At 42.1% G+C, this 24058-nt stretch overlaps 1 protein-coding gene across 1 annotated transcript in view; it reads right to left on the bottom strand.

The window, feature by feature from the left end:
* RTKN2 (rhotekin 2) overlaps window positions 1-20658 on the bottom strand; it is a 45581-nt gene extending 24923 nt beyond the window's left edge. The window contains exons 1-6 of the mRNA XM_054983794.1: window positions 20600-20658; window positions 12281-12463; window positions 8073-8131; window positions 3347-3400; window positions 1867-1984; window positions 379-582 (exon numbers count right to left, since the gene is read on the bottom strand). Of these exons, the coding sequence (XP_054839769.1) occupies window positions 379-582; window positions 1867-1984; window positions 3347-3400; window positions 8073-8131; window positions 12281-12463; window positions 20600-20658 (677 nt within the window). The remainder of the gene's footprint in view (window positions 1-378; window positions 583-1866; window positions 1985-3346; window positions 3401-8072; window positions 8132-12280; window positions 12464-20599) is intronic.
* Between the last annotated feature and the right edge of the window lie 3400 nt (window positions 20659-24058).

Here is a 24058-nt window from a genome sequence, read left to right as displayed (position 1 = left end):
TCACAGTAAGACTCTCCTCTCTCTCCCGCCAACCCCAAACTTAGGGAAGAAGTAAATTCCTGAGATCTTCAGTTACCTTTTGGGCTGATCTGGGGGTGGGTGGGTTTTATAATCAACAGATGTATTTCCTGATGCTGCATCCTCCTAGTGGACTGGCAAAGTGCCAGATTAGATGTCTTCTTTGATCTCTACACCACCCCTTTGTAGTGGGAATTTAGATTTTTAGAGATATGCTAAAGCTTCAGTTTGAACAGATATCTGCCTATTCTCTTTCTCTCTCATACACACGAACCTTTTTCAAATGCTTTATATAAGGACAACAGGAAACCACTACCCCAAATCCTAATGCAGGCTTAAATTAAGAAATAATTCACTTACAGTACAACTGTGTCACTGAACAGTAACGATTCAAGGTTGTCACCATCTGACGCAGAGCCAAGTTTCTTCCCAGTAGCTTTGCCGATTGATATTTTCAGTTTCTTAACTAACTTCTTTGGAGTGTTTGGTATGACTAAAGAATCTTCAGTACAACAGCAGCTGTAGACTTCAACCTTTAGCTGGAAATCTGGCCCAGCTTCCTCACTAGAAATAATTTTTTATAGCTTTAGTGTACACACAATTGTTAAATCATACTAAAATAAGATTAATCACAGCTAGTTCTACAACCCACAGGTTTTCAACAGTTTAATAACATATGTAGCAACAGTTTAATACTATGTATAATAATCATATGCTCTGACAGAATTAGATATTTTTCACATCAGAAAGGACAAAACTGGACAAGAATTCATAAAACTTCACTATAACTTAGAAGGGCTTTAATCAGTACAATGGACATTGAACTAGAGCACTGAACCAGGATACTGAACCAATTAAATTATTTAGGTGGCACAGTTAGAGTATTAATTTCAAGAAGTCTTTGCTACATTTGGGGTTCCAGGAACACGTGTATCTACACATCTGTGTATACATATAAACTTCTGCATTGCAAGTATGTAAGTAGCAGCACACAGAACAGGGCTACAGGCTTTAACTAAATCAAAATAATTATTAAACAACTTCGTACTGAATCAGTGTGGGAAAGTTGCCAACAGCATCTCATTCTGCCATTGCCTCCTTTGCCTAGATCCAAGAAAGACGTTTGACTACTACTACCTTCTCACTGCTACCAATCAGAGCTTTTCTTTAAATGGCTCCTCTGAATATGCAGTACCAGATTAATGCTTATTTAATGAAATCCCAGTTTAGGAGCAAATCGCTGCCTGTCCTATTCCTAGTAAGTGGGTAATACGTGTGAGTTGTTAACAAGATAAGGTAAACCAAAAACTTTTAACCACTCCTCCTTCTCCTCCCCTCCAAGACCCTTAATTTGAATGTAGGGCTAATTCAATCAATTGGATACCAGCTGTTTCCCAACCGCTTGTATTCTTACAATACAATTTTAATTAACATAACTTATTACCTTATAGATATGCATAAGGAAAAAGTCCAGCACATCTGAAACTGTGCAGCAAAGTCTTTTCATCATAAACAGTTACCCACAGTGGAGCCCTAAAAGAAGTGGCAATCTCCAGAATCAAACAGATTGGTTACAGGCACTGTTTAGGATCAAGTTCCAGATGTTACTCTCCTATGTTCCAAGCTGTATTTATAATTAAACCCTTATGAATCTGATTTAGAAAGCTCACAGTTCAATTCTATTCTACTCTAAGTCCAAATGTGCTTAGACAAGAATAATTCTGCGTAGGACTCTGAATGTTCCAATGTTTGAACTTTATACGGTGTAAGAAAAATCTCGAGTTTCTTAACATTAAAATAACAAAAACGCAGCTATGTGAGGACCTCAATGGATCCAAAGATACTTACAACACAGTCACACTTTCATAACAGATGTCTGTTATTGCTTTATCAACAATAAGCAAATCTGTATCAAAAACTTGAGCTCCTATTTTGAATAAGCAAAAAACTGCGTAACGCTGGGTTCCTGGGGGGAAAAAAACAAGAAATAGTTACCATTACAGGAGATGTTATATGTTATACCTTGTTAAACAAAGCCAACCCAGCATCCAATGAATATTAAGGTAGCGGTTTTCATCTCACGGGCCGGAACTCACAAAGCTCTGTTGGGTTGCAAGCTCCTTTAGAGCTGCCCTTCTCTGGGTTGCTTTTTGTAAGGACCTTCTGCTTTTTGTAAGCACTTGCCAACACAGCTCTCTGAGCTCTGAAGGGAGGCCAGGAGGTGGTAACTGCATACATGGAGGTCACAGTGGGGCACTGCATCATGTCTTTACTGGCCAAACAAGGTCATAATTGTTTACTTGGCGAAACATTTACCTATAGGTGAGCTTTAAAAGCACACACAATGTACAGCTGTTTCTAGAAGAAAAATGTGGACTTCATAGTTTAGATGTTTATTTTTAGTCTAATGAACTATCTTCAAAATCTGCCAAAGTAACTTGGACTCAATAGGACTATTTTTTTTATAAGAAACAGAAAACCATTAAAACATTTTAAGGGTACACAGTGTGTTACGAATGCACAATGAAGCATTAGTGTATTTTCTCATACTTAGCCTGTCCGCCCTTACAGAAAATCAAAGTGAAATCAATGACGGGAGACAGCTAGAAAAGACTCAGGGTTAATCTCCTTGACACAACAAACTGCATGCATTCATGAAGACAAGCCAATAATCCATTCAATATAAAGAACTTTAATTTAGATACTTTTCTGACAAGGTAATGCTTTCCAAACACTGTTTTACATTTCATGTCCAAGTTTTAACTACTAGTAGTATTTCCTGTAACCTCCTCTGCTGTTTCAATATTCCCATGGCTCAGCATGTGAGAAGTACAATATACTTGCATCGTTCTACACTTTGCCAGGGCACACATTTTAAGCAGATTGCAAATCTATAGTTCTTATTTCAAAGAGGTGTAACCACAACTATGGTAGCATTTCATGCCACACGAAAAGTGAATTCTGCAGATTTTTTACCTCACTTTTCTCCCCAAAGCGACTTACAAAAATAGTTTAAATGAAAAGAGGGACAGAGAAAGACGACAATAGAGTACATCCTGGGCTGGTGTGGATCCACTGGACTGGTTCTCTGAATGACACAGGCTGCACCCAAGGGCCTATGGTCCCCCCCCCCCCCGACATGCATCCTTGTCCATGCTCTGGCATAAATATCCACAAACAAGAAGGGAAGTAGAAGTTCAGTGTAGTCGTTCCTAAAAATTCCCATCCCTTGCTAGCTGAATTTGTCTGATAAATAGCATTTATCTCATAAATAAGAGAGCTGGTTCCCATTCTTGGTTTTAAATAGCCATTTCAAAAACTAACATACTATCTTTGTTGCTGAAGTGATCAGAGCCTTTCCACATCAATGGTATCCGAAGGTCTAAAACAAAAAGGGAAAGTTAAATTAAGTCAGAAGAAAACTGTCACATTCCAATTCAAACATAATTCAGCTATTCCTAACTGCTTTCCATTTTGTCTAGACGTAAGTCAGTCTTAACAGGCCTAACCAATCAGCATCAATAACAAAGATCTGGGTTTTGCTTCTTCCTCGATGATGGCCAAGGATACAGTCTGACATCAGCAGCACTTTAAATCTGCATGCCTGTTCAGCATTTCATATAGGATGCTTTCCAGACAAGGCCATAGCCTGACACCCCTACCCCCTTTTTAACATTTATCTTGATGAAGAGTTCTGGAGAACCTGAAAGCTTGCACACTGTTTTGTGTAATTCTGGATGATCCAAATAATCATCCATGGGATTTGTTACATGTTCTTATGGCACTATTTTACAGCTGTATGAGTAGAAAATGTTTTATAATCTTATGCAGAGATGCCTAAAATGTTTGCAAAAACATGTTTGGAAGGGGGAGGGAGATAAGATCTCAATTAAATTCATTAAACATTCTTTGGCCTGTGAAACATACCATAAAACTTCATAGAGGCAATAAATCCCGCAAAATTCTTCTTCAGATTTGTCTTAGTTTGGCAATAGATTACCCTTTTTTTGGAGTCATTTTAACGTAAGAAAAAAATCCATTCTGCAACAGGATTAGGGTAGAATTTATTGTAAACAGATAGAAGTTGATAATGATGGGAGTACAGATTTGTTTCCAACTGGAAAAAAAGATTAGCAGCTATTTTCTTCTGTGTTTCAGCAAAGAATCACCCTAATTTACCCATCAAATCTGGCACACAGAATTTTTTAAAAATTTCAGCAGGTAAGCTAAAAGTTATTATTATTTACATAGCACAATCAATGTACATCATGCTTTGCAGAGAACACCAAAAAATTGATCCTTTCTCTCAAGAGCTTAGATAATAGGGTGAGAATCTACACCAAAGGGAAGATACAGGTCTTTTCTGCATGGGGTTTTCCATCGGTTTTGGCCCTATACTGCATCAATTTCTCTCCAGACTTCTGCATGCATGGTCAAAATACTCCAGTTCAGTCTCCAAACTGCTTCCCAGACTTTTTTGCATTCCACACAGGGAAAGGCTGCAACTGCCACAGAATCGATCTTTCCCCAGCTTTCCTGCAGTTATTCTCCCTGCACACATACCCAGATTTTCTCCCTGCAGCAAAATCAAACCAGAGCCGTTTTGAAGTGCAGAATGCTTTCTTTGGTGTGAGGCCTGGCCCTGCCTTTCACCCTCCCCTTTATTCCCCTGCATCCTGATTGAACAGCAACCAATCAAGTTTTTTTCCCTGATTTTTTTTTTAAATAGCAAGGTTGCAAAGTTGGTGCCATTAAAAAAGATAAGAAGAAAAACCCTTGTAAGTTTCCTCAGCAATCAACTGAGGAAACTGATGGGTTCTCCCGGGATGGCCTGAGGAAACGGACTGGTCCTCAAAGCCTGCAGCAGAATCGTGGCATTTTTCTAGTGCAGAGATAAAAGACACTTTTTCAGTTCAACTCCCTCGAAATGTACAGTTAAAGAATTCAAGCAGTACGGGGCCAGAACTGATGAATAAAGCAGATCCAAGCCTCATGGGCTGAATACGCAGAAAGCTCAATGTAAAGTTCACCATGAGGAAGAGGCCACACACAGGCAAAGGTAATGGACAGTTGCATGCACTTCAGCTATATTTCATTTGGAAATGGAGTAAATCAAAGTTATCATAGAATCAGTGCATTTTAATGAAGGCTATAAAGGAAGGGAAAGCTGCATTTGGAGAAGTTCAAGGCATAAGAACAAACAGAAAAGAAACAAGTAATTTAAAAGAACAATAATGATAAAATTGGAAGAGTGAACTTCATAATGCTCGCTGGTGTTTGTCCTCTTGAAAGGTCTAAGACTGTGATCTTAATGATCTTTAGAGGCCCTGCTGTGGGTGCTCCTGCATTCTGAGTTTAGAGAGGGGGCAACCTGACAGAGGGTCTCCTTGTCCGAGGGGCATAAATGATGGAATTATGGCTATTAGCAGTATCAAAACAGGGAATCCTGTGACTTGTATAGATTCTGAGCGACCTCTTTCAGACACCAAAATTGAAGGAAAACTACAAAATATAGAGATAAACTGGATTCAAATGCATGCAATTAGATATTTTTATACACCCTATAATATCATACCAATTTAAATGTCCTTTAAATGGTTTTTCAAATTTTTAATCCAAACTAGTTCCGTTCATACTAAAGGAATGGTTTCAAGTATTTATAAATGTGGTGGTGGTGGTGGAAAGTGCCATCAAGTTGTATCCAATTTATGGTGGCCCCTGCTGGGGTTTTCCAGGCAAGAAACTAATAGTGATGGTTTGCTATTGGAAAGGCCACCCTGGCCTTTCTTGGTGGTCTCCTATCCCATTGCTAACCAAGGCTGACCCTGCATAGCACCGAGATCTGATACTTAAGTTAAATTACATATGGTGATAAGAGTGCCCTGGAAAAGGGACTTGGGACTGGAAACAGAAGTTGAAGCTTGGGAGGCAATTTAGAAGAAATCCCCTCTTAAATCAATTTCAGCTAGGCTAAAAGAAAATTCTGTGATGCTCTTTATATATGATACTTTGCATTGGTAAATCTCAAGTATATTTGTAAAATCTTCATGGTGTTGGTCATAATAATATAAGTAAATTCTTCCCTAAGTGCTGGAGTTGCAAAAAAGCCAAACTTTGGGGAAGTTTAATGATTAATACAATTTTGAAATCAGACTTAATACCTGATCCAAAAGTGACTTTGTTGAATTTATTCACAGGAGAAAAGGAGAAATTCTCACAGAAATCATTAAATAATTTTTTAAAAGCAGCAAAATTCATCATCTCAACATTAAAAACCCCAACAAAAGTTACAATTATTATGTCATATGAGAGTTCATGGAATATCATTCTGATGAAATTCATCTGATTAGCAAAAATCAAGTAATGCTGATGCTTTCTGTTTTTTGGAATCCATTTATATCTTTGTTTGCCAGAGATCCTCCACTAAGAACTAGGACTTTATGGAAAGATGTGATTTGACAAATAATCACAGGTGTACATGGTGGAGACGGAAACATTTTTAAAATATTTTAAAATATTTTTGTAAAACAAAATGTACAGCAATAATTATAAACATCTTAATTTCGCCTTCCTTTTTCTTATTTTGTTTTGCACCTGTCTTTTGGTGACTTGTTTGTTTGTTGTAGTTATTTCAATGTATTAATTTATAATAGTTTTTTTTTAAAATGATGGCACTTCCTTTCCAGCAATAGTTGTCTGTCCTCCTCTATCACTAGCTTTGTTCGACTGTTACAATGAATGCACATACAACTCGCCTGAATAAGCGTTCACCTGTTTGTAAAAAACAGCCAATAAGCATTCATTTTACAAATGAAACCAGGGACCAGCCAATGGATAAATGTGAGGTTTCAATCACACGTTCAGCTGTACATGTCTTGAATGCAACATGAGAATTACTCAACACACTCATAAAGAAAAATCAAGTGTATACTACTGCAAATGGATTGCATGCATGTTCACTGTAACTTGCGAACAGGACTACTACCTTCCACTGGCAAGCAAAGACTTCTTTATTTTATCTAGCACTCCCTAGATGAACCCTCCTTCCTGCTTTATGTCTCACTTTGTTCTTCTGTGTTTTCTATTAGCTCTGATTTTCTGATGTATTTTTATTATGCTGTTTTAATTGTTAGCCACATGAAAAGTAGGAAATAGGAAAGTAGGCAGTAGATGTTGTAATTAAATTTATTTTATTTAAAACAATAGGCCTTACTTCCAAGTGGAAGCATTTAAAAATGAAGTACAGAAGCAGTATATTTGGAATGCAAAACTTATACATTTCCTTGCATAAACGCTAGCAGAAGTAATTCACTGAACTGGATGCTTATATCTCCTTTGTTCTACCTGCATTCTCAAATTATGGGACAAAGATATTAAAAGTCAATGCTTTTTGCAGTACAATCATACAACTGGGTGTTAGGGCCTTGAATATTACTCCTTCAGGTCCAGTGGGGGTCTTAATGGCAGTTCTACACAAATCACACCACCATCATCCCATTACAAGAACGTACTGGGATCATGATTGCTCTAGTACAGGTATTTTGTTTACAATATTGGTTAACCAAAGACTTTATATTATATAATCACAACTATCTTATTTCCATTTTTCATACTCCATCACTTGCCATTTATTTACTTAATTTACTCTGCACATTTTCCCCAATGAAGTGACTTACAACATTCTCCCTTTCTTCATTTTATTCTCACAACTACCATGGTGGGGGGGAGGTAGTTTAGGCAGAGAGTCTATGACTGGGCCGAGGCCACCTAGTAAGCTTCCATGGCAAAGAGGGGATTCAAACCCGGGTCTCTCAGATCTTAGTCTGACACTAAATACTTTATAACATTGGTGCTCAGCCATAAAACCCCATAAAAGTGTTTTAAAATCAAGTAATAAAAAAATGAATGTATTAACTTTCCAAATGGATTTGGCTACAAAGATAATGAAGATGGAACAGGTGTTTCAATAAAAAATGTATTGTACTCCAATTTATGTTGCCACAGGAGAAAAACTTGTGTCTTTAAGCTTCCAAAATACATGAAACTAAACATACCTGATATGGCAACCTTGCCCTTACAAGCTTCACGATCCTTAGCAGCAAAATCTGAACACCTGAAAAGAGAAGCCAAGAAAGTCTAATTAAACCATGTAATGAACATCCATCTACATTCTTCCCTCCTTCAAGAAAAACAGGCTTTTAGATTAATGGGAATTCGAATATGTCTAAATAGCTTCATATGCCAGACCAGTTGGAAAAGCATTTTTTGCTAAACAGCACTCGTCTCCACCCTATTGTGCTTGCATTACCTTCTATTTTTCCAGTGTCATGAGCATAAACAGTACCTGAAAGATTGTGCTCTGGGAGAGTTTTTCTACTTATCCTTTTTCCTTTGTACAGTTATATATGTTGTTAAGTCTTTTAGTAACAAAGAACTCTGTTAATGCGTAACAGAAAGATCAGCTGCGTGTGCTGTTGTACTGATTGCCGCCATCTGGCTATTATATATTATTGGATACTTTTATACGTGAATTTTTAAAATTTATTTATGGTTTTATATTGGATAAACTAATTTTAATGTGCTTTAACGCGTCGTAATCCGCCCTGAGCCCCTTGTGGAGAGAGCGGAATAGAAATTCAAAGTAAATAAAATAAATAAAAACCATTTGAACCTAAAATAATGCTATGACAACTAAATTTTAATATAGATATTTCAGCTCCACCTTCTTCCCCAAGGGGGACTCAAAACACCTTGCATCATTTTCCTCTCCTCCGTTTTATATTCTCAACAACCCTGTTAGGTAGGTTAGACAGTACATACGACTGGCCCAGGGCCACCCAGGAAGCTTCCACGGCAGAGCAGGGATTTGAGACTGGGTCCCCCAAAGCATAGTCTGATAATCTAACCATCATGCCATTGCAAAGACTATTGATACTGGGGAGAGCATGCTGCTGTCATGCCGTTGTTAGTATGGCTCCCTTGTCTCAGTGCTTGGGTCACAATAATACGACGGCTGCAAAGAAACAGGACTCCCTCCCCCCTCTATCACTCACTCACTCATCATTCAAAAACTGGAGTGAAAAATTTAAGAACATCAAAATCTTCACTGTAGAGCAAATTTTCTTCCCATGATTCGTACTTGACTCCTCCATCCACCACACTTTTCATACAGTGACACATAGCTGTTTGATATGCATTTCTACAGAATTGTACTTCTTGGTAGAAGCCTTGACAAGGAAAACACATTAAATTTGTACTGACCCAAGGTCTCTTAATAACTCTGCCTATTCACCCTTAATGCTTGTTATGCCACTCCAAGATGACCTGCATGGTGCCACCTGCCTTCAAATTGCTTCTCAAAACTTAACTCTTCCTCAAAGTTCCCACTCAACTTCTACCTTCAACTGCAAAAAAAGTCAAAGCATGCACAGTTGTATTTGCATGTATTTGTCCCATTTACTGTTCTCTATCTTTCACTGCCTTTTGCTATTTCCCTACTCTAATTTTTTAGAATGGAATCTTCTCTGGCAACATCTCAGTTTTCTTGGGTACACTGAAAATGCTACCTATAATAAATGAAAATTGCCTGTCTGTTAACAGAAAATTGCATAAGCAATTTTACTTTTAAAAAATTTGTTAGCTATACAAACGAGTGAATGGCCACTGTTTTGAAGTTAATACTGCAAAACTGTCACTTTAAAAGCAGTTTAAATGTGGTCCTTCCACAAGTAATTAAAACAAGCATTACCTGAAATTACCAAACAAATGACCTGAGCTGTAAAGCATCACAGTCACCGCTGAAATCAGTACTCCAAAACCTAAAACATCTGCTGGCACTATTTGGCTGCATGGTGGTGGTGGAAAGCCTTAACCTGGCTAGCCAGATCTAATCAGATCTGCTGGCAATGTTTAGCCCCATGACAGGTATTCATTTTCATTGCTCTAAATTGATGTAGTTAACTAAACTGGCCAGCAGATGGCACCAATTAATCATTTTTTGTGGGGGGAAAATTAGACAAGCTCAAAAACTGCATAGGACCATAAAATACATGCTCAACTTTTTGACCCATCAAACACATTATATATCATCTCTGGACAGCCACGGTAAGTGTGATATCCTAAACACTAGTATCAAGACAGTCCTGAGAGCACTTTTGTATTATGCAGCATAACTAAGCTTTCCCATCTATCACAATTTGCCCTGCCCTCTCCCTTACATGACACGCGAGATAACATACATATCTGTATTTTAATCTCATTTTGTATGGAGTCTCTGTATTTAAAATTTTATATTTTATATATGCCAATAAAGGCTTGCTTGACTGACTGACTCGTTCATTTTATCTCCAGAACACAACCAGGTAGATTAAGCTGAGAAAAAACGTCAGCAACTGAAGGTCATGGATGAGTGCACATTTGAACCCAAGTTTAACCACTACACCTAGGTTTTCCATAGCCACTTGTTAACCCCTCTTAGCCTCTGTAATAGGATCATTGCATTTTGCAGCCTCAACAGCATGTTTAAAAAGTATATTTTTGCATTCATTCACTATAGAGGTGCTCATCTTTCCAGTGCGCGAGACTTGACAACTACAACACATGCAAAACAAAAAGAATAAACCTGATCCTTTAAGATCAAGGAGCAGACATTATAGAGGGAATAACCCTCTACCCAGTTCAATGTCTCCTTCTGAGGATTTCCATCTACACACTCACTAAGATGAATGTCCCTGCAAGACTGCATCTGATAAAGCAGGCTCTAGCCCACAAAAGCATATGCCACAGTAAGTGTGGGTTTCTTCCAAGGTGCCACAAGATTACAAACTGTTTTCAATCAGCACCTTCTTTGAGTAGACTACCTCTCTGATACCCGTCTCATTAGCACTGGATTCCACTGCTGATACTAAGCTCTTCCAGTCGGTCCTTAAATCCACCTCTTCAAACTATCCAAGTCTCTGTGAACCGCACCTGCTCCACAGTCAGAGCATCTGCTTGGCATGCAAACGGTCCCATTCAGATCCTGGCACCGCCACTCCCAACAGCTGAAGTAGCAAGTGTTGGGGAAGGGAGTGCCCGAGACCCTGGAGAGCTGCTGCCAGACAGAATATACAGTGCCAAGCCAGACAGAACAATGGTCTGATGTAGTATGGCAGCTTCGTCCATCTACCTGCAAACATCAGGAAAGGAAGTCTGGGATATCTCTGCCTGTTGAGTGGGTCTTGAGCTGAGCTTCTGTTCCTTCTTTGATACAGGCATTTAAGCCAAAGTGTGACCAGAAGCTTAAGCCAAAGGGCTCTTGGCCCAAAGCTTGTGGGTCTGGGATGGTCCTGGATCTCTTGGTCTAGCTCAGTAGTTCCCAATCTTTTCAGTATGGTGACCTACAAGTCCAAATTTACTACATATGATGACCCATCCAAGACTAGTCCGAGGGATTGGGGGTGGGCGAGCAAGTTGGGGAGCTGCAGGCAGATGGGAGATGTAGGCAAAGTGGTAGGCAGCCAGTGGCTCACTGCTGTGCATCTTCCACAGCAGGCAGGGGGCAGTGAAGCACTGCAGGGGGCTGGGCAAGAGGTTGGGCTGCTAAGGAGCAGTGTCAAGGCAGAGCCCATGCTTGCACACGACACTTGCTCTCCTCCCCTCACTTCTCCATGCACAGAACAGCTCCCATTCACTCTCCAACCCTTCCCCCCCCCCTTCTTCCACCTACTATTGTAAAGTTACTAATTGCCAGACCGCTTTTTCCCTCTCAGTATTGTTGCATAGGAGGAGGGCGAGGTGAGAACATGAGAAGCTAGAAAGGGAGAAAAGAAAGAGAAGGGTGCAAAGGGCAGGACCTGCCATTTGGGATGGCTGGCCTGTGACCCACTTTCAGAGGCTTTGTGACATGCTTTTGGGTCCTGAGCCACAAGTTGGGAAACACTGGCCTAGCTGATTCATTTTTCCTGGTTGTTTAAATTATATTTTTTGTGTTTATTTTGTAACCTGCTTTGAGTTCTTGGTGTGAGAGAAAAACAGGATAAAATGCTTTTCAGATTAATAAAGAGCACACAGTTCTCAGCAGTTAGACATTTGTGAATATTCTATGATATACTTCCATAACCTCAAGTTTTGGGCAGGAGGTTTCAAATGTTGAAACCCTGCAGAATGCGCAATCTGCACAAAAACTACTAAAAATTACGTTATGTATAGGGACAAACCTTAGGTTATGTTATGTATTAAACACCTGAAGCCTGCATACAAGAAAACTCAAATTGTTACTGACCGCTCTGTATTTCTATTTATAGTTGACTCTCTCTGTAGCTCTGCCTTGTAGGCCAGTATGCGAGCATTGCAAACCATGAGGTTTTTAACTGCATGCAACGTCTGGTCTTTTTGCGTGGTCACAGCAAGCAGTTTACAAATTCCTTCTCGCATTCTCATTTCGAAGTCAATTTTTTCTTGAATGCTGCAGCCCTAAACAGAAAAATACAAATTGCTGTTAAATAAAGCCCACCTTATGATAGAACACAGTTAAAAATGAAACAGCATTTCGTGAGTCACAGCTCACTTCTTCAGATAAACAATAGCAACAGGAAGTACCTCAGACCTGGAGTTTGTCAATAAGACAGCCTTAGAAATTTTATCTTTAAGCTACATTAAAACAGACAGTTGTAAATGGAAGACAGTTGATGAATGAATGCAGATACTGACACTGAAATAAAAAGGATTTTTTTTAACAGCAGTGCAAAAGATGCGAGGGGGCTGTTTAAAAAGTGTTCCCTTAGTCAGTGAGAAATACTGCAGCTATAGAGCCCTCAGTTAACAGCACAGTCACTTCCCATATAACAGTTTGCGACACTGTAATAATTACCTTCTTAAGTCACGCATTTGTAGTAAAAGAAAAATCTACCTGATTTTCCTTATGAAAGAGCATGTGGTTTTCCCTACACTATTTCAGAAAAGGGAGGGGAAATCACATATGAAATAACCTTTACGTTCTGAAACTAAAGAACAAGCTCCTGATTTGAAAACTCCTTGTAGCTTACTTTTGAAGCCTTACGTCCTGAAACTCAACTTCAGCTGAAACCTGGATTCCATGTTTTAATGTTTTCTGTATATGTCAATCTTCTTGTATAATAATACTTAAGCATTGAAATTGTTGGAAAATAGCAACAGGACAGTAGGGGGGTTATTTTCTTTCTTAAGGATCTTTTCCCCTTGTCTGCCTGCAGAATGCTAATCGTAGCCTGCCCCCATCTCACTTCATTCTCTCAAAAGAGCTAGGAAGCTAGGCGTATCTCTCTACTTTCCTATCCAGTTTGCCAGGTCTAATAATAAAGCTTTTGTTATTCCTGAATCAGTTTGATGTTCTGACTGCTGCAGAAGCACTCTACCAGCAAAAATAACTAAGAACAAGGCCCTGACGGCTATGAAAAAAGAAGAGGGAGATGACAGCAGTGCAAATCTTGCTATCCACTGTATATATCCAGATTTAGTTCTACCCTACCAGGTTTACAAAAACTTTATATATTCTACTAAGATTTGCAATATTTAATTGACCGTGAGCTTGAAGAACTGTGGGCTGAAACCAGAGATATTATCAAGAAAGAATGTGCAAAGACTATTTCTGTAGCCAAAAGAAAGGAGAAGCCTAAATGGATGACTGAAGAAACTCTTTGCCAAAGATAGAGAAGCAAAAGGTGACAGAAACAGGGTCAAAATTCTAAATGCAGCTTTTCAGCAACTTGCATGCAGAGACAAAAAAATCTATTATAATAACCAGTGCAAAGAAACAGAAGACAACAACAAAAAGGGAAGAACAAGAGATCTGTTCCAAATGATCCGAGAAATCAAAGGGAAATTCAAGCCATGGCTTGGGATGCTGAAAGATCAAAATGGAAATACAGTATTTAATCAGGGCAAAATAAAGGAAAGATGGAAACAATACACCGAAGAACTAGACAAAAGAGATGGAAGGATGATAGATACTTTTGACGAAGAATTTTAATGAAGAACTAGAAATCCTAGAAAGTGAAGTAAAAGCTGCACTTAAAGCAATTGGGAGAAACAAAGAACCTGGAGTAGATGGAATATCGAAAGAGCTGTTTCAAGCTACAGAAATGAAGTCTATCAGAATCTTAACAAGAATATGTCAACAAATATGGAAAACAAACAATGGACTAGAAACGTTTAGTCTACATTCCAATTCCAAAAAAAGAGGGGATGCCAAAGAGTGCAGTAACTGTCCATGCAAGCAAAGTGATGCTCAAAATTCTAGAGCAAAGACCCTTACCATATATGGAACGAGAAATGCCAGTTGTTCAAGCTGGATTCAGAAAAGGAAGAGGCACCAGAGATCACATTGCAAATTTACGATGGCTAATGGAACATACCAGGGAATTTCAGAAGAAAATCAGCCTGTGTTTTACATACTGCAAAACTTTTGACTGTGTGGATTATGAAAAGCTATGGAGAGTCTTAAAAGAAATGGGGGTGCCACAACATCTGATTGTTTTGATGCGCAACCTGTACGCTGGACAAGAGGCTACTGTCAGGACAGAATATGGGCAAACAATGGTTTCCAATTGGCCAAGGGGTCAGACAAGGATGCATATTATTGCCCTACTAGGGGTGTGCAGTTCGGGAATCCGAATCCTGAAAAAATCCCGAATCACCCTGATTCGGGAATCCCGAATCGGCATGCCCCGAATCGATTTGGGGCAATTCGGGGCAGCATTTTGCTTGCTTTTCAATGGGAAAAAGCCTCCCCAGGCTTCTCTGAAGCCTGGGGGAGGCATTTTCCCACCGAATCAAGCCAAAATTGGTGGGGGCCTTCCTATAACTCCCCTCTAACAACCCCCCAAGTTTCAGACCGATTGGACTTTGGGGGGCCATGTTATGGCCCCCCAAACCAGGTCCCCCTATCCTCGCCTATAAAAGGGCATAGCTTTAGGTTGCTGCTGCTAATCTCCTATTTTGTGCTTGCTGCTGCTGATCTCCATTATTTCCTATGGGGGGGAAATGAAGAGGCAGGCTTCCTTTGCCAGGGGTGGCATTTTGCATGCAAAATTCCCCCCAACCCTCAGGGGCCCTTCTCCCACCCTTCCTCCCACCCCCCACCAAGGCTCAGGCTGCTCCCACTTGGGGGGGCATTTCATTGCCTCCCTAAGTAGGTGCTCTTTTCTCTACTACTTACAGCTGGGGGAGGCTTGTCTTGCTAAGGGTGGCATTTTGCATGCAAAATGCCCCCCAACCCTCAGGGGCCCTTCTCCCACCTTTCCTCCCACCCCCACCAAGGCTCAGCCAGCTCCCACTTAGGGGGGCATTTCATGGCCTCCCAAAGTAGGTGCTCTCAGCCCCCAAAGTCCACCCCCTACAGCCCCACACAAACCCAATCCCCCCCAGCTGTCACACACAGACCCAAATCCCCACATTAGCCCCTCACAGACCTAAATCCACCCCCAGCAGCCCTACACCCATAACCCCAGGAACAGGCTGGCCAGCCCTCCCCCTTTGTTCCCTATGCTGGGAACTTCTAAACTCTCTTTCCCAGGGCAATTCCGCACAGCCCAGGGGTGCAACAATGGTGGGCAAACTTCTGAGTGCCAACTTGTCCCTGGGAAAGAGCACCGGACCTGACACACAGACAACCACCCCCTGACACCCCCACCACCTACAGAGATGGCTGGCCAGCCTCCCCATTGTTCCCTATGATGGGAACCAACTGCACAACAAAGAATAAAACACGAACAACACAAAATACAGTTTTTAAAAAATTATTTTCTCCCTTTCAAAGTACAAGTAGGCAAAGCATTATGACACATTACACCAGCAGTCCCCCACACAGAAAAATAACACAACTCTCACTTAACATCAGAGAATCACAAAAACAATTCCTGTCAAAAACACTTTATTTCTTTAACTGCTTTAGGTTACACAGTAGGAGGGCATAACAGGGCATGATAGCAGTGTACTACACAAAATAATACAACCCACTTCACCGTTTTTGACAGCAATTGTGTTTGGGTGATTCTCTGATGTGGTGAGTTGTTATTTTTGTGTAGTACACTGCTTTCATGCCCTGTTGTGCCTTCCTACTGTGTAACCTAAAGCAGTTAAAGAAATAAAGTGCTTTTGACAGCAATTTTTGGGGTGATTCTTTAATGTGAAGTGAGTTGTGTTATTTTTGTGTAAGATACTGCTGCCATGCCCTTTGGTGTGCCTCCCTGCTGTGTAACCTAAAGCTGTTCAAGAAATAAAGTGTTTTTGACAGGAATTGTTTTTGTGGTTCTCTGATGTTAAGTGAGTTGTGTTATTTTTGTGAGGTGGAATGCTGGAATGCCCTTTGGTGTGCCCCCCCCCTGCTGTGTAACCTAAAGCTGTTCAAGAAATAAAGTGTTTTTGACAGGAATTGTGTTTTTGTGATTCTCTGATGTTAAGTGAGTTGTGTTAATTTTTCTGTGTGGGGGACTGCTGGTGTAATGTGTCATAATGCTTTGCCTACTTGTACTTTGAAAGGGAGAAAATATTTTTTTAAAACTTTATTTTGTGTTGTTCGTGTTTTATTCTTTGTTGTGCAGTTGGTTCCCATCATAGGGAACAATGGGGCTGGCTGGCCAGCCATCTCTGTAGGTGGTGGGGGAATTTGAGGGAGGGTGTCTGTGGTTCAGGTGCTCTTTCTCAGGGACAAGCTGGCACTCAGAAGTGTGCCCACCATTGTGGCACCCCTGGGCTGTGCAGAATTGCCCTGGGAAAGAGAGTTTAGAAGTTCCCAGCATAGGGAACAAAGGGAGAGGGCTGGCCAGCCTGTTCCTGGGGTTATGGGTGTAGGGCTACTGGGGGTGGATTTGGGTCTGTGAGGAGCTAATGTGGGAATTTGGGTCTGTGTGGCAGCTGGGGGGGTATTGGGTATGTGTGGGGCTGTAGGGGGTGGACTTTGGGGGCTGAGAGCACCTACTTGGGGAGGCCATGAAATGCCCCCCCAAGTGGGAGCTGGCTGCGCCTTGGTGGGGGGTGGGAGGAAAGGTGGGAGAAGGGCCCCCGAGGGTTGGCGGGCATTTTGCATGCAAAATGCCACCCCTGGCAAGACAAGCCTCCCCCAGCTGTAGGTTGTAGAGAAAAGGTCGCCTACTTGGAGAGGCCATGAAATGGCCCCCCCAAGTGGGAGCAGGCTGAGCCTTGGTGGGGGTGGGAGGAAAGGTGGGAGAATGGCCCCTGAGGGTTGGGGGGCATTTTGCATGCAAAATGCCACCCCTGGCAAGACAAGCCTCCCCCAGCTGTAAGTAGTAGAGAAAAGGTCACCTACTTGGGGAGGCAATGAAATGCCCCCCCCAAGTGGGAGCAGGCTGAGCCTTGGTGGGGGTGGGAGGAAAGGTGGGAGAAGGGCCCCTGAGGGTTGGGGGGCATTTTGCATGCAAAATGCCACCCCTGGCAAAGGAAGCCTGCCTCTTCATTTTTCCCCCATAGGAAATAATGGAGATCAGCAGCAGCAAGCACAAAATAGGAGATTAGCAGCAGTGATCTAAAGCTATGCCCTTTTATAGGCGAGGATAGGGGGACCTGGTTTGGGGGGTCATAACATGGCCCCCCAAAGTCCAATCGGTCTGAAACTTGGGGGGTTGTTAGAGGGGAGTTATAGGAAGGCCCCCACCAATTTTGGCTTGATTCGGTGGGAAAATGCCTCCCCCAGGCTTCAGAGAAGCCTGGGGGAGGCTTTTTCCCATTGAAAAAGCTTTCCCGAATCGCCCCGAATCGCCATTCCCAAATCGCTATTCCCGAATCGGCTTGCCTATTCGGGGACAGCAATTCCCGAATCGGCTTCTCGATTCAGGTATACCTAAATCGGGAAAGCCGAACCACTGTGCCTTTGCACACCCCTACTCCCTACCTGTTCAATCTCAATGCAGAGTATATCATAAGGAAAGATGGATTAGCTCTAGAAGATGGAGTGAAAATTGGTGGAAGGAACATTAACAATTTCATATATGCAGATGACACCATGTTACTGGCAGAAAATAGTGAAGACTTGAAACGACTACTGAAGAAAGTTAAATGAGAAAGCGCCAAAGCAGGATTACAGCTGAACATCAAGAAGACAAAAGTAATGACTACTGAGGAATTACACAGTTTTAAAGTTGACAATGAGGAAATTGAAATTGTTCAAGATTTTCTATTCTTTGGCTCAATCATTAACCAGGAGGGATACAGCAATGAAGAAATCAGAAGAAGATTGAGACTTGGAAGAGCAGCTGTGAGGGAGCTAGAGAGGATCCTTAAAGATAAAGATGTCTCTCTGGGGACCAAGATCAAGAAAATCCAAACGATGGTATTCCCCATTACGATGTATGGATGTGAAAGTTGGACAGTGAAGAAAGCTGACAGGAAGAAAATTGATTCATTTGAAATTTGGTGCTGGAGGAGAGTTTTGCGGATACCATGGACAGCCAAAAAGACAAATAAGTGGGTACTAGATCAAATCAGACCTGAATTCTCCCTAGAAGCATAAAAGGACAAAATTAAGGCTATTGTTCTTTGGTCACATCATGAGAAGAGACAAGATTCTCTGGAAAAGTCAATAATGCTAGAAAAAGTGGAAGTAGGAAAAGAGGAAGACCTAAAATGAGATGGCTTGACTCAATAAAAGAAGCCTTGTCCTCCAGTTTGCAGGATCTGAGCAAGTCTGTTAATGATAGGACGTTTTGGTGGCCTGTCATTCATAGGGTCACCATAGGTCGGAGGTGACTTGATGGCACATAACACAAAATTCTACTAAACCGTCCTACAAAGATGTATCTCTTTTTTGCCTTTATCCCTCCTCCTTTAACAGAGAGCCCAGTATTACCCCGCCTTCCCTCTCCCAAATTAATCTCATCACTGGAAGACGTCTTCACATATTAGAACACTACATGTACCTGCAAAAGCTATACAATTTCCAACTATATATATATGGTATACATCAGAATCTCCCAAACTGCATGCAAGGGAAAATGAAATTTATTTTGAAGCTTTAAGCCACTTTGCTGAATGCACCCACTGTCCTATGCACTTCTTGGACTATATAAGGTCAGTGACATCATGATCATAAAAGAGACAAGGATGCATCAGGGTTCTTTGATGCACCCCAAGCCGCAAGTGACTGGTGTAAGCCTCACCACCCACTAAGCACGGTTGTATCTAAGTGGGCTTGGAGAAAGATAATCAGGCTGCTGTACAAAAAATACTTGCTGCTTATTGTTCTTATGTCACTATTAAAATATATTAAAATAAAGGGGCAAACTTAAAATATGCGCAGCTGTTCTATACTTTATATTAATGATGATGTAGAAGGGTTTCCATTCATTTTATTGTTGCATGGGTCCTCAATACCATCTAAAGTACTGCAATATATAAAGTATATAAATAATCTACAGACTCTCCAAACTTTGTATTTACTGCATAATGCACTGTGGTTCAAAAAGTGTACACCTATGCACCAACTACACTAGCTCAGGTTAATTTATTAAGCCACTAAAACATTACAGTGATGCTGAAACATGGTTTATAGTCACACATATCAATACCCTGGGATGCTGATACAAAATAGTAACTGCACCTATCTGAATGTAAGAGTAATTTCACATTGCATGTACCAAAACTGTATGCTCATAGAAAATCCTGGTGCTGCTCAAATTACACAACAGCAATATTACACCTTGAGAGCAGAGGGGGTAGCACATGCTCCTGGTAATATCTGAAAAACACTCACATACAAAGAAAATGCAAGGGTACCACTGTACATAGAAAGACTGTGCATTCACTGTAGCTTGCACAGGGCTTCACCACACAAATATTTTCTTTCTGTATGCTCATTAATTCATTTGTTACAGTAAACACCCAGAAAGCGACAAAACACATGTCTTAAGCCCCTGATACCGGTCTGTGGTTTTTGTTCTTGTTTTTAAAACATGAATGCACATTGTCATTTTCTTACATGCAGGACATGCTGAAGGGAAATTCCCTAATGGGCCACTGGTGGCCAGAAGCAAGCGCAGCCAAGCCCCTGCACCTCTGTCCGAGCCTCAAGGGCCACTCGGCCGAGACCTCTCACCACCCACTGCCTCCTCCTGTGCAGCTGCCAGTTTGGAGGATGCCAGTTTGGAGCTGTAGCCCAGTGCCGGCCCTACGAAGCCGAGGGGCCCCGCAGAGCCGGCTTGCACAGCACGGCAGGAGCCGCGCAGCTCGACTCGCTCCAGGCACTTTGCACTCCGAAGGGCGCTCCGGGCGAAACCCGCTCGCCCAGCTGGAGCCCTGGGGACGAGACGCGCGCCCCAGGAGCAGCCTCTGACACGCCCAGCAGGCGAGCCGACAAAAGCCTCGGAAGTCTGCTCGGCCCCGAGAGCCATGCCCTTCCTCCGGGGGAGCCCAGCCACTGAAGGCCGGTTTCCCAACGGCGGCGCCTCCGCCCCGCGGGCCCCTTCCCTCGCCTGCCCATTCCATCCTGCCGCCGCCCCCCGTTTCAAGCGGCCAAACAGCCGCAGCCTCATTGCCTTTCCGAGCGGGCAGTTCGAGCCCTCCGCGCGGGAAAGCGAGCGCTGCCTCCGCTCCCTGCGCGTCGCTCACCTGCTCCTTTGTCGCCTGCGCGCCGGCAGAGCCCAAGGCCGCAACCTCCCCAGAGCGCCTCATAGCCCCGCACTCGCCGCAGCCACGAGAGCCACGGCCGCCGTTCAAACTTCCCGCTCCGCCTCCTTCCTCGCAGCTTCGGCCTCGCCTCCAGCCCCAACCGCCGGAGCGTCCGGCGTCCAATCACGAGATGCGCCCGCCCACCCGCCGCCTGTCCGGGGCTGAGGGAGCGCTTGTGGCGCGCGGCGAGCCTGTTTTTTTAAAGGCCTCGCCGTCGTTGGGCCGTTGAAGAGAATCTGGACAAATCTTGTTTTCATTAATGCCAAGTCTGATTGGAATGGGTGCTGGCCGCTGATGGAAATAAGGACAGGAGAGGCTTAGATACAGGCCGCAAAGAATGTTATTCCCTTAGTTCCCTTTATAATTTAATATATCTATGTATAGTCCTCAAAGATTCCTCAAATCTGGCTTTAAGTTAGTTGTGACGGTTATTCCTAAGTGTACTTATGAGAGACTGGGTAAAAGTCGGAACGGGTCAAAACGGGCATTAAACAAAGAGTGGTACTGCAAAAAAAAAACAATGGGGTGCATGAAAGACACCTGAGAACAATATTTCAAAAATGAAAATATGGAAACATCATGTTTTTATTAACCCTTTCCCTGCCAAAATGCTCCCAGAATAACACTGAAATGAAGAGGCTGGAACAGACACTAAAAAATAATAGTATCACCAAAAAAGTGGGAAGCATTAAAAACCGTGGAGAACAATATTTTGGATGTGTAAACACTGAACTAGCTTGCTTTTATTAACACTTTCCCAGCCAAAATGCACCTGGAACACCACAGAACAAGCCAAAATGGGCACTAAATAAATGCTAGTACCAGAAAAAACAGTGGGAAGCATTAAAGACACTGGAGAACAATGTTTTAGAAATGAAAACCCTTTCCCAGCCAAAATGCTCTCAGAACGGGCACTAAAATGCTAGTAGCAGAAAAGGCACTGCAGAACAATATTTTAGAAATGAAAACGGAAATATTGTGCTGTTCTTCATCTTTCCCAGACAAAATGCTCCTGGAACAGGCCTGAATGTACAGTTGCCAGCCTCCAGGTGGTGACCGCACAGAGTATCACGGAAAAATGAGAATACCAGAGAAATTCGTGAAAACTAAGAACAGACAATATATATATATATATATATATATATGTATTGCTTATTTAGAACATCATTTAAAGAGATATATACTTAGACACACCAGCTGCCTCTTAAGTTCAGACACGCAGTGCATGGCACCCCAAACTGTATTAAAGTGCTAATGCATAAATATAGTAAACCATTCAGAAAGTCCTATGAGCTAAACTCTTAAAGTGCTAATGTGAATATAATGAGCTGACTAGATTCTTGAGCAGTAATAAATATACAAAACATTGAAACAAGCTCACCAGCTGAAATCATTCACTAATCAATGCACCAAGTTACTAAGTCCATAGCAAGTCCAATTCAATAACCGTTCAAGGGTGCCGTAGAGGACACTGAGTTGTGACCCAATCGAGACTGGCCATCTGACAGGTGGACCGGTTCTTTTCAATCCTGTTTCCGTTCTTTGTCAAAGATGGCAAGGAAAGATGAACCACTGAACATCCAATTCATAAATGATTATCTTGAATAAATACAAAGAGATACAAAAACAATATCTAAACATCAATTTATGTTACAAATTAATTGATATAGCAATAAAAATAAGACTACTCACATATCCATTCTATACAAAAATCTTAAATGTTGGCTCAAGTCCCTCAAGAGGCTGCGTGAGGAACAAACATAAGACAACCATTTATACTAATCACCTACAGCTGTAAATGTGATGAACTTAAAGGCACATTAAGACCAAAAGCTTCCAATGTTACAGGAAACAGGAGTAATCAATATCACTATTCAACCCCCATGGAATTAAGGTATTTAACTTGTATAGCCAATAAACTTCTTTTCTGTGGATATCGGTAGCAATTGCCTCTGGATATTTTGCCTCTGAAGTATATATAACTGTGTATCTCAGATCAGTCGCACTATGACCCGCTTCCAAAAAGTAGCTAACCAGGGGAGCCTCCATTACTTTATTCCTGATCTGGTGTTCAAGAAATTGCTGTTTTACAGGGTGTGTAGCATTGCCTACATACAAGAGTGGACATTTACACTTAATCAGGCAAACTACATTATCAGTATTACGATTAGTAAAGCCCTGGTCAGTTTTTATATTTAATGAGCGAAACTCCTTTCAGTCATGACCAGTGAACATACTTTACAATGGTCACAACTAGACATGGGCACGAACTACATTACGAACCAAAAAAACCCACGAACCGCCCGATCGCTTGTTCGCGATCCAGCGGTTCGTGAGCGTCCATGGCCAACGAACCAGCGTTCGTTAGAGGCGCAGTTCGGTGCGTTCTTCCGCGGTTCGTGAAGCCAGACGGTCAGGCACCATCAATCAATTCCCTTGGAAAGGGAGCTGAGGGGAATGCCTGAACTCTGTCTGCACTCCTGTCGCCCTGGAAACCCAAATGGAAGCCCAGCTTACCTTGATCGGCAGGTCTTCCTTCCAACCATGGAGCTGCAAAGTGGTTACAACCTGGGAGAAGACACCCGGGGGAGGGAGGGGGAGGGGTGTTCTGTAGCCATGGGCACTCCAATCTCATCCCTGCAAACCCTGATAGGCAGCTCTAATGGCCAACCACAGACCTCCTGTGTTGCTCAATGGGACCTCAGCGAGCAGTGGAGTGTGACAGAGCTGTTGCTTGCTACTTGCTAGCCTTTGGGGAGAGAGACAGAGAGAGTTTAATTGAGCTTGGATTTTCTACACTGGGCCAATGTCAACCAGTGGCTCTAATTGTATTGAGTGGGAATTTCCTGGGGGCCTCGAATTGCAGAGGGTATAACTCCAAGATCCCTATTGCAATCTTGACCAAACTTAGGTAATGGCTGGAGGAGAGCTTGTTAAACACTCCCTGGGAATATGGGCTCTCCAAGTCCAATGGGAGCCGTTCTGACGCCCACGAACCTCGAACCGGTTCAGCAACGGGAAAAGTTCATTGTGGTTCGCTGGTTCGGGTTCGTCATTGGCACCGAATCACGAACCGCGGGTTCGTGAATTTTTTTTTGTTTGTGCTCATGTCTAGCCACAACTATGGTGTCCTTCAGGAAGGTTTCTCTGTGTAGTAATAGTGGTGGTTATAAACTCAGATTTAATCAAAAGATCTTTGATGTTCCTGGTCCTCCAAAAAGCTACAGTGTTCCTGACAACCCGGGACATCCTCTATAAGTTTCTGATATTTCAATATAGCCTTCTTTATGGTGAATGCTAAGGGAGTGTAATCCAATACATATTTTATTCTAGACCCTCCGCCAATTTGGTGCGATGCCAAAAGATCTTCCCTTCTACACTGCTCAGCCTTACACTGTGCACT

The sequence above is a fragment of the Eublepharis macularius genome, chromosome 6 (genome assembly GCF_028583425.1).
Source record: "Eublepharis macularius isolate TG4126 chromosome 6, MPM_Emac_v1.0, whole genome shotgun sequence".
Classification (NCBI taxonomy): Eukaryota; Metazoa; Chordata; class Lepidosauria; order Squamata; family Eublepharidae; genus Eublepharis; species Eublepharis macularius.
Note: the sequence above shows the minus strand (reverse complement) of the source record. Positions and strands in the feature narration are given on the sequence as shown.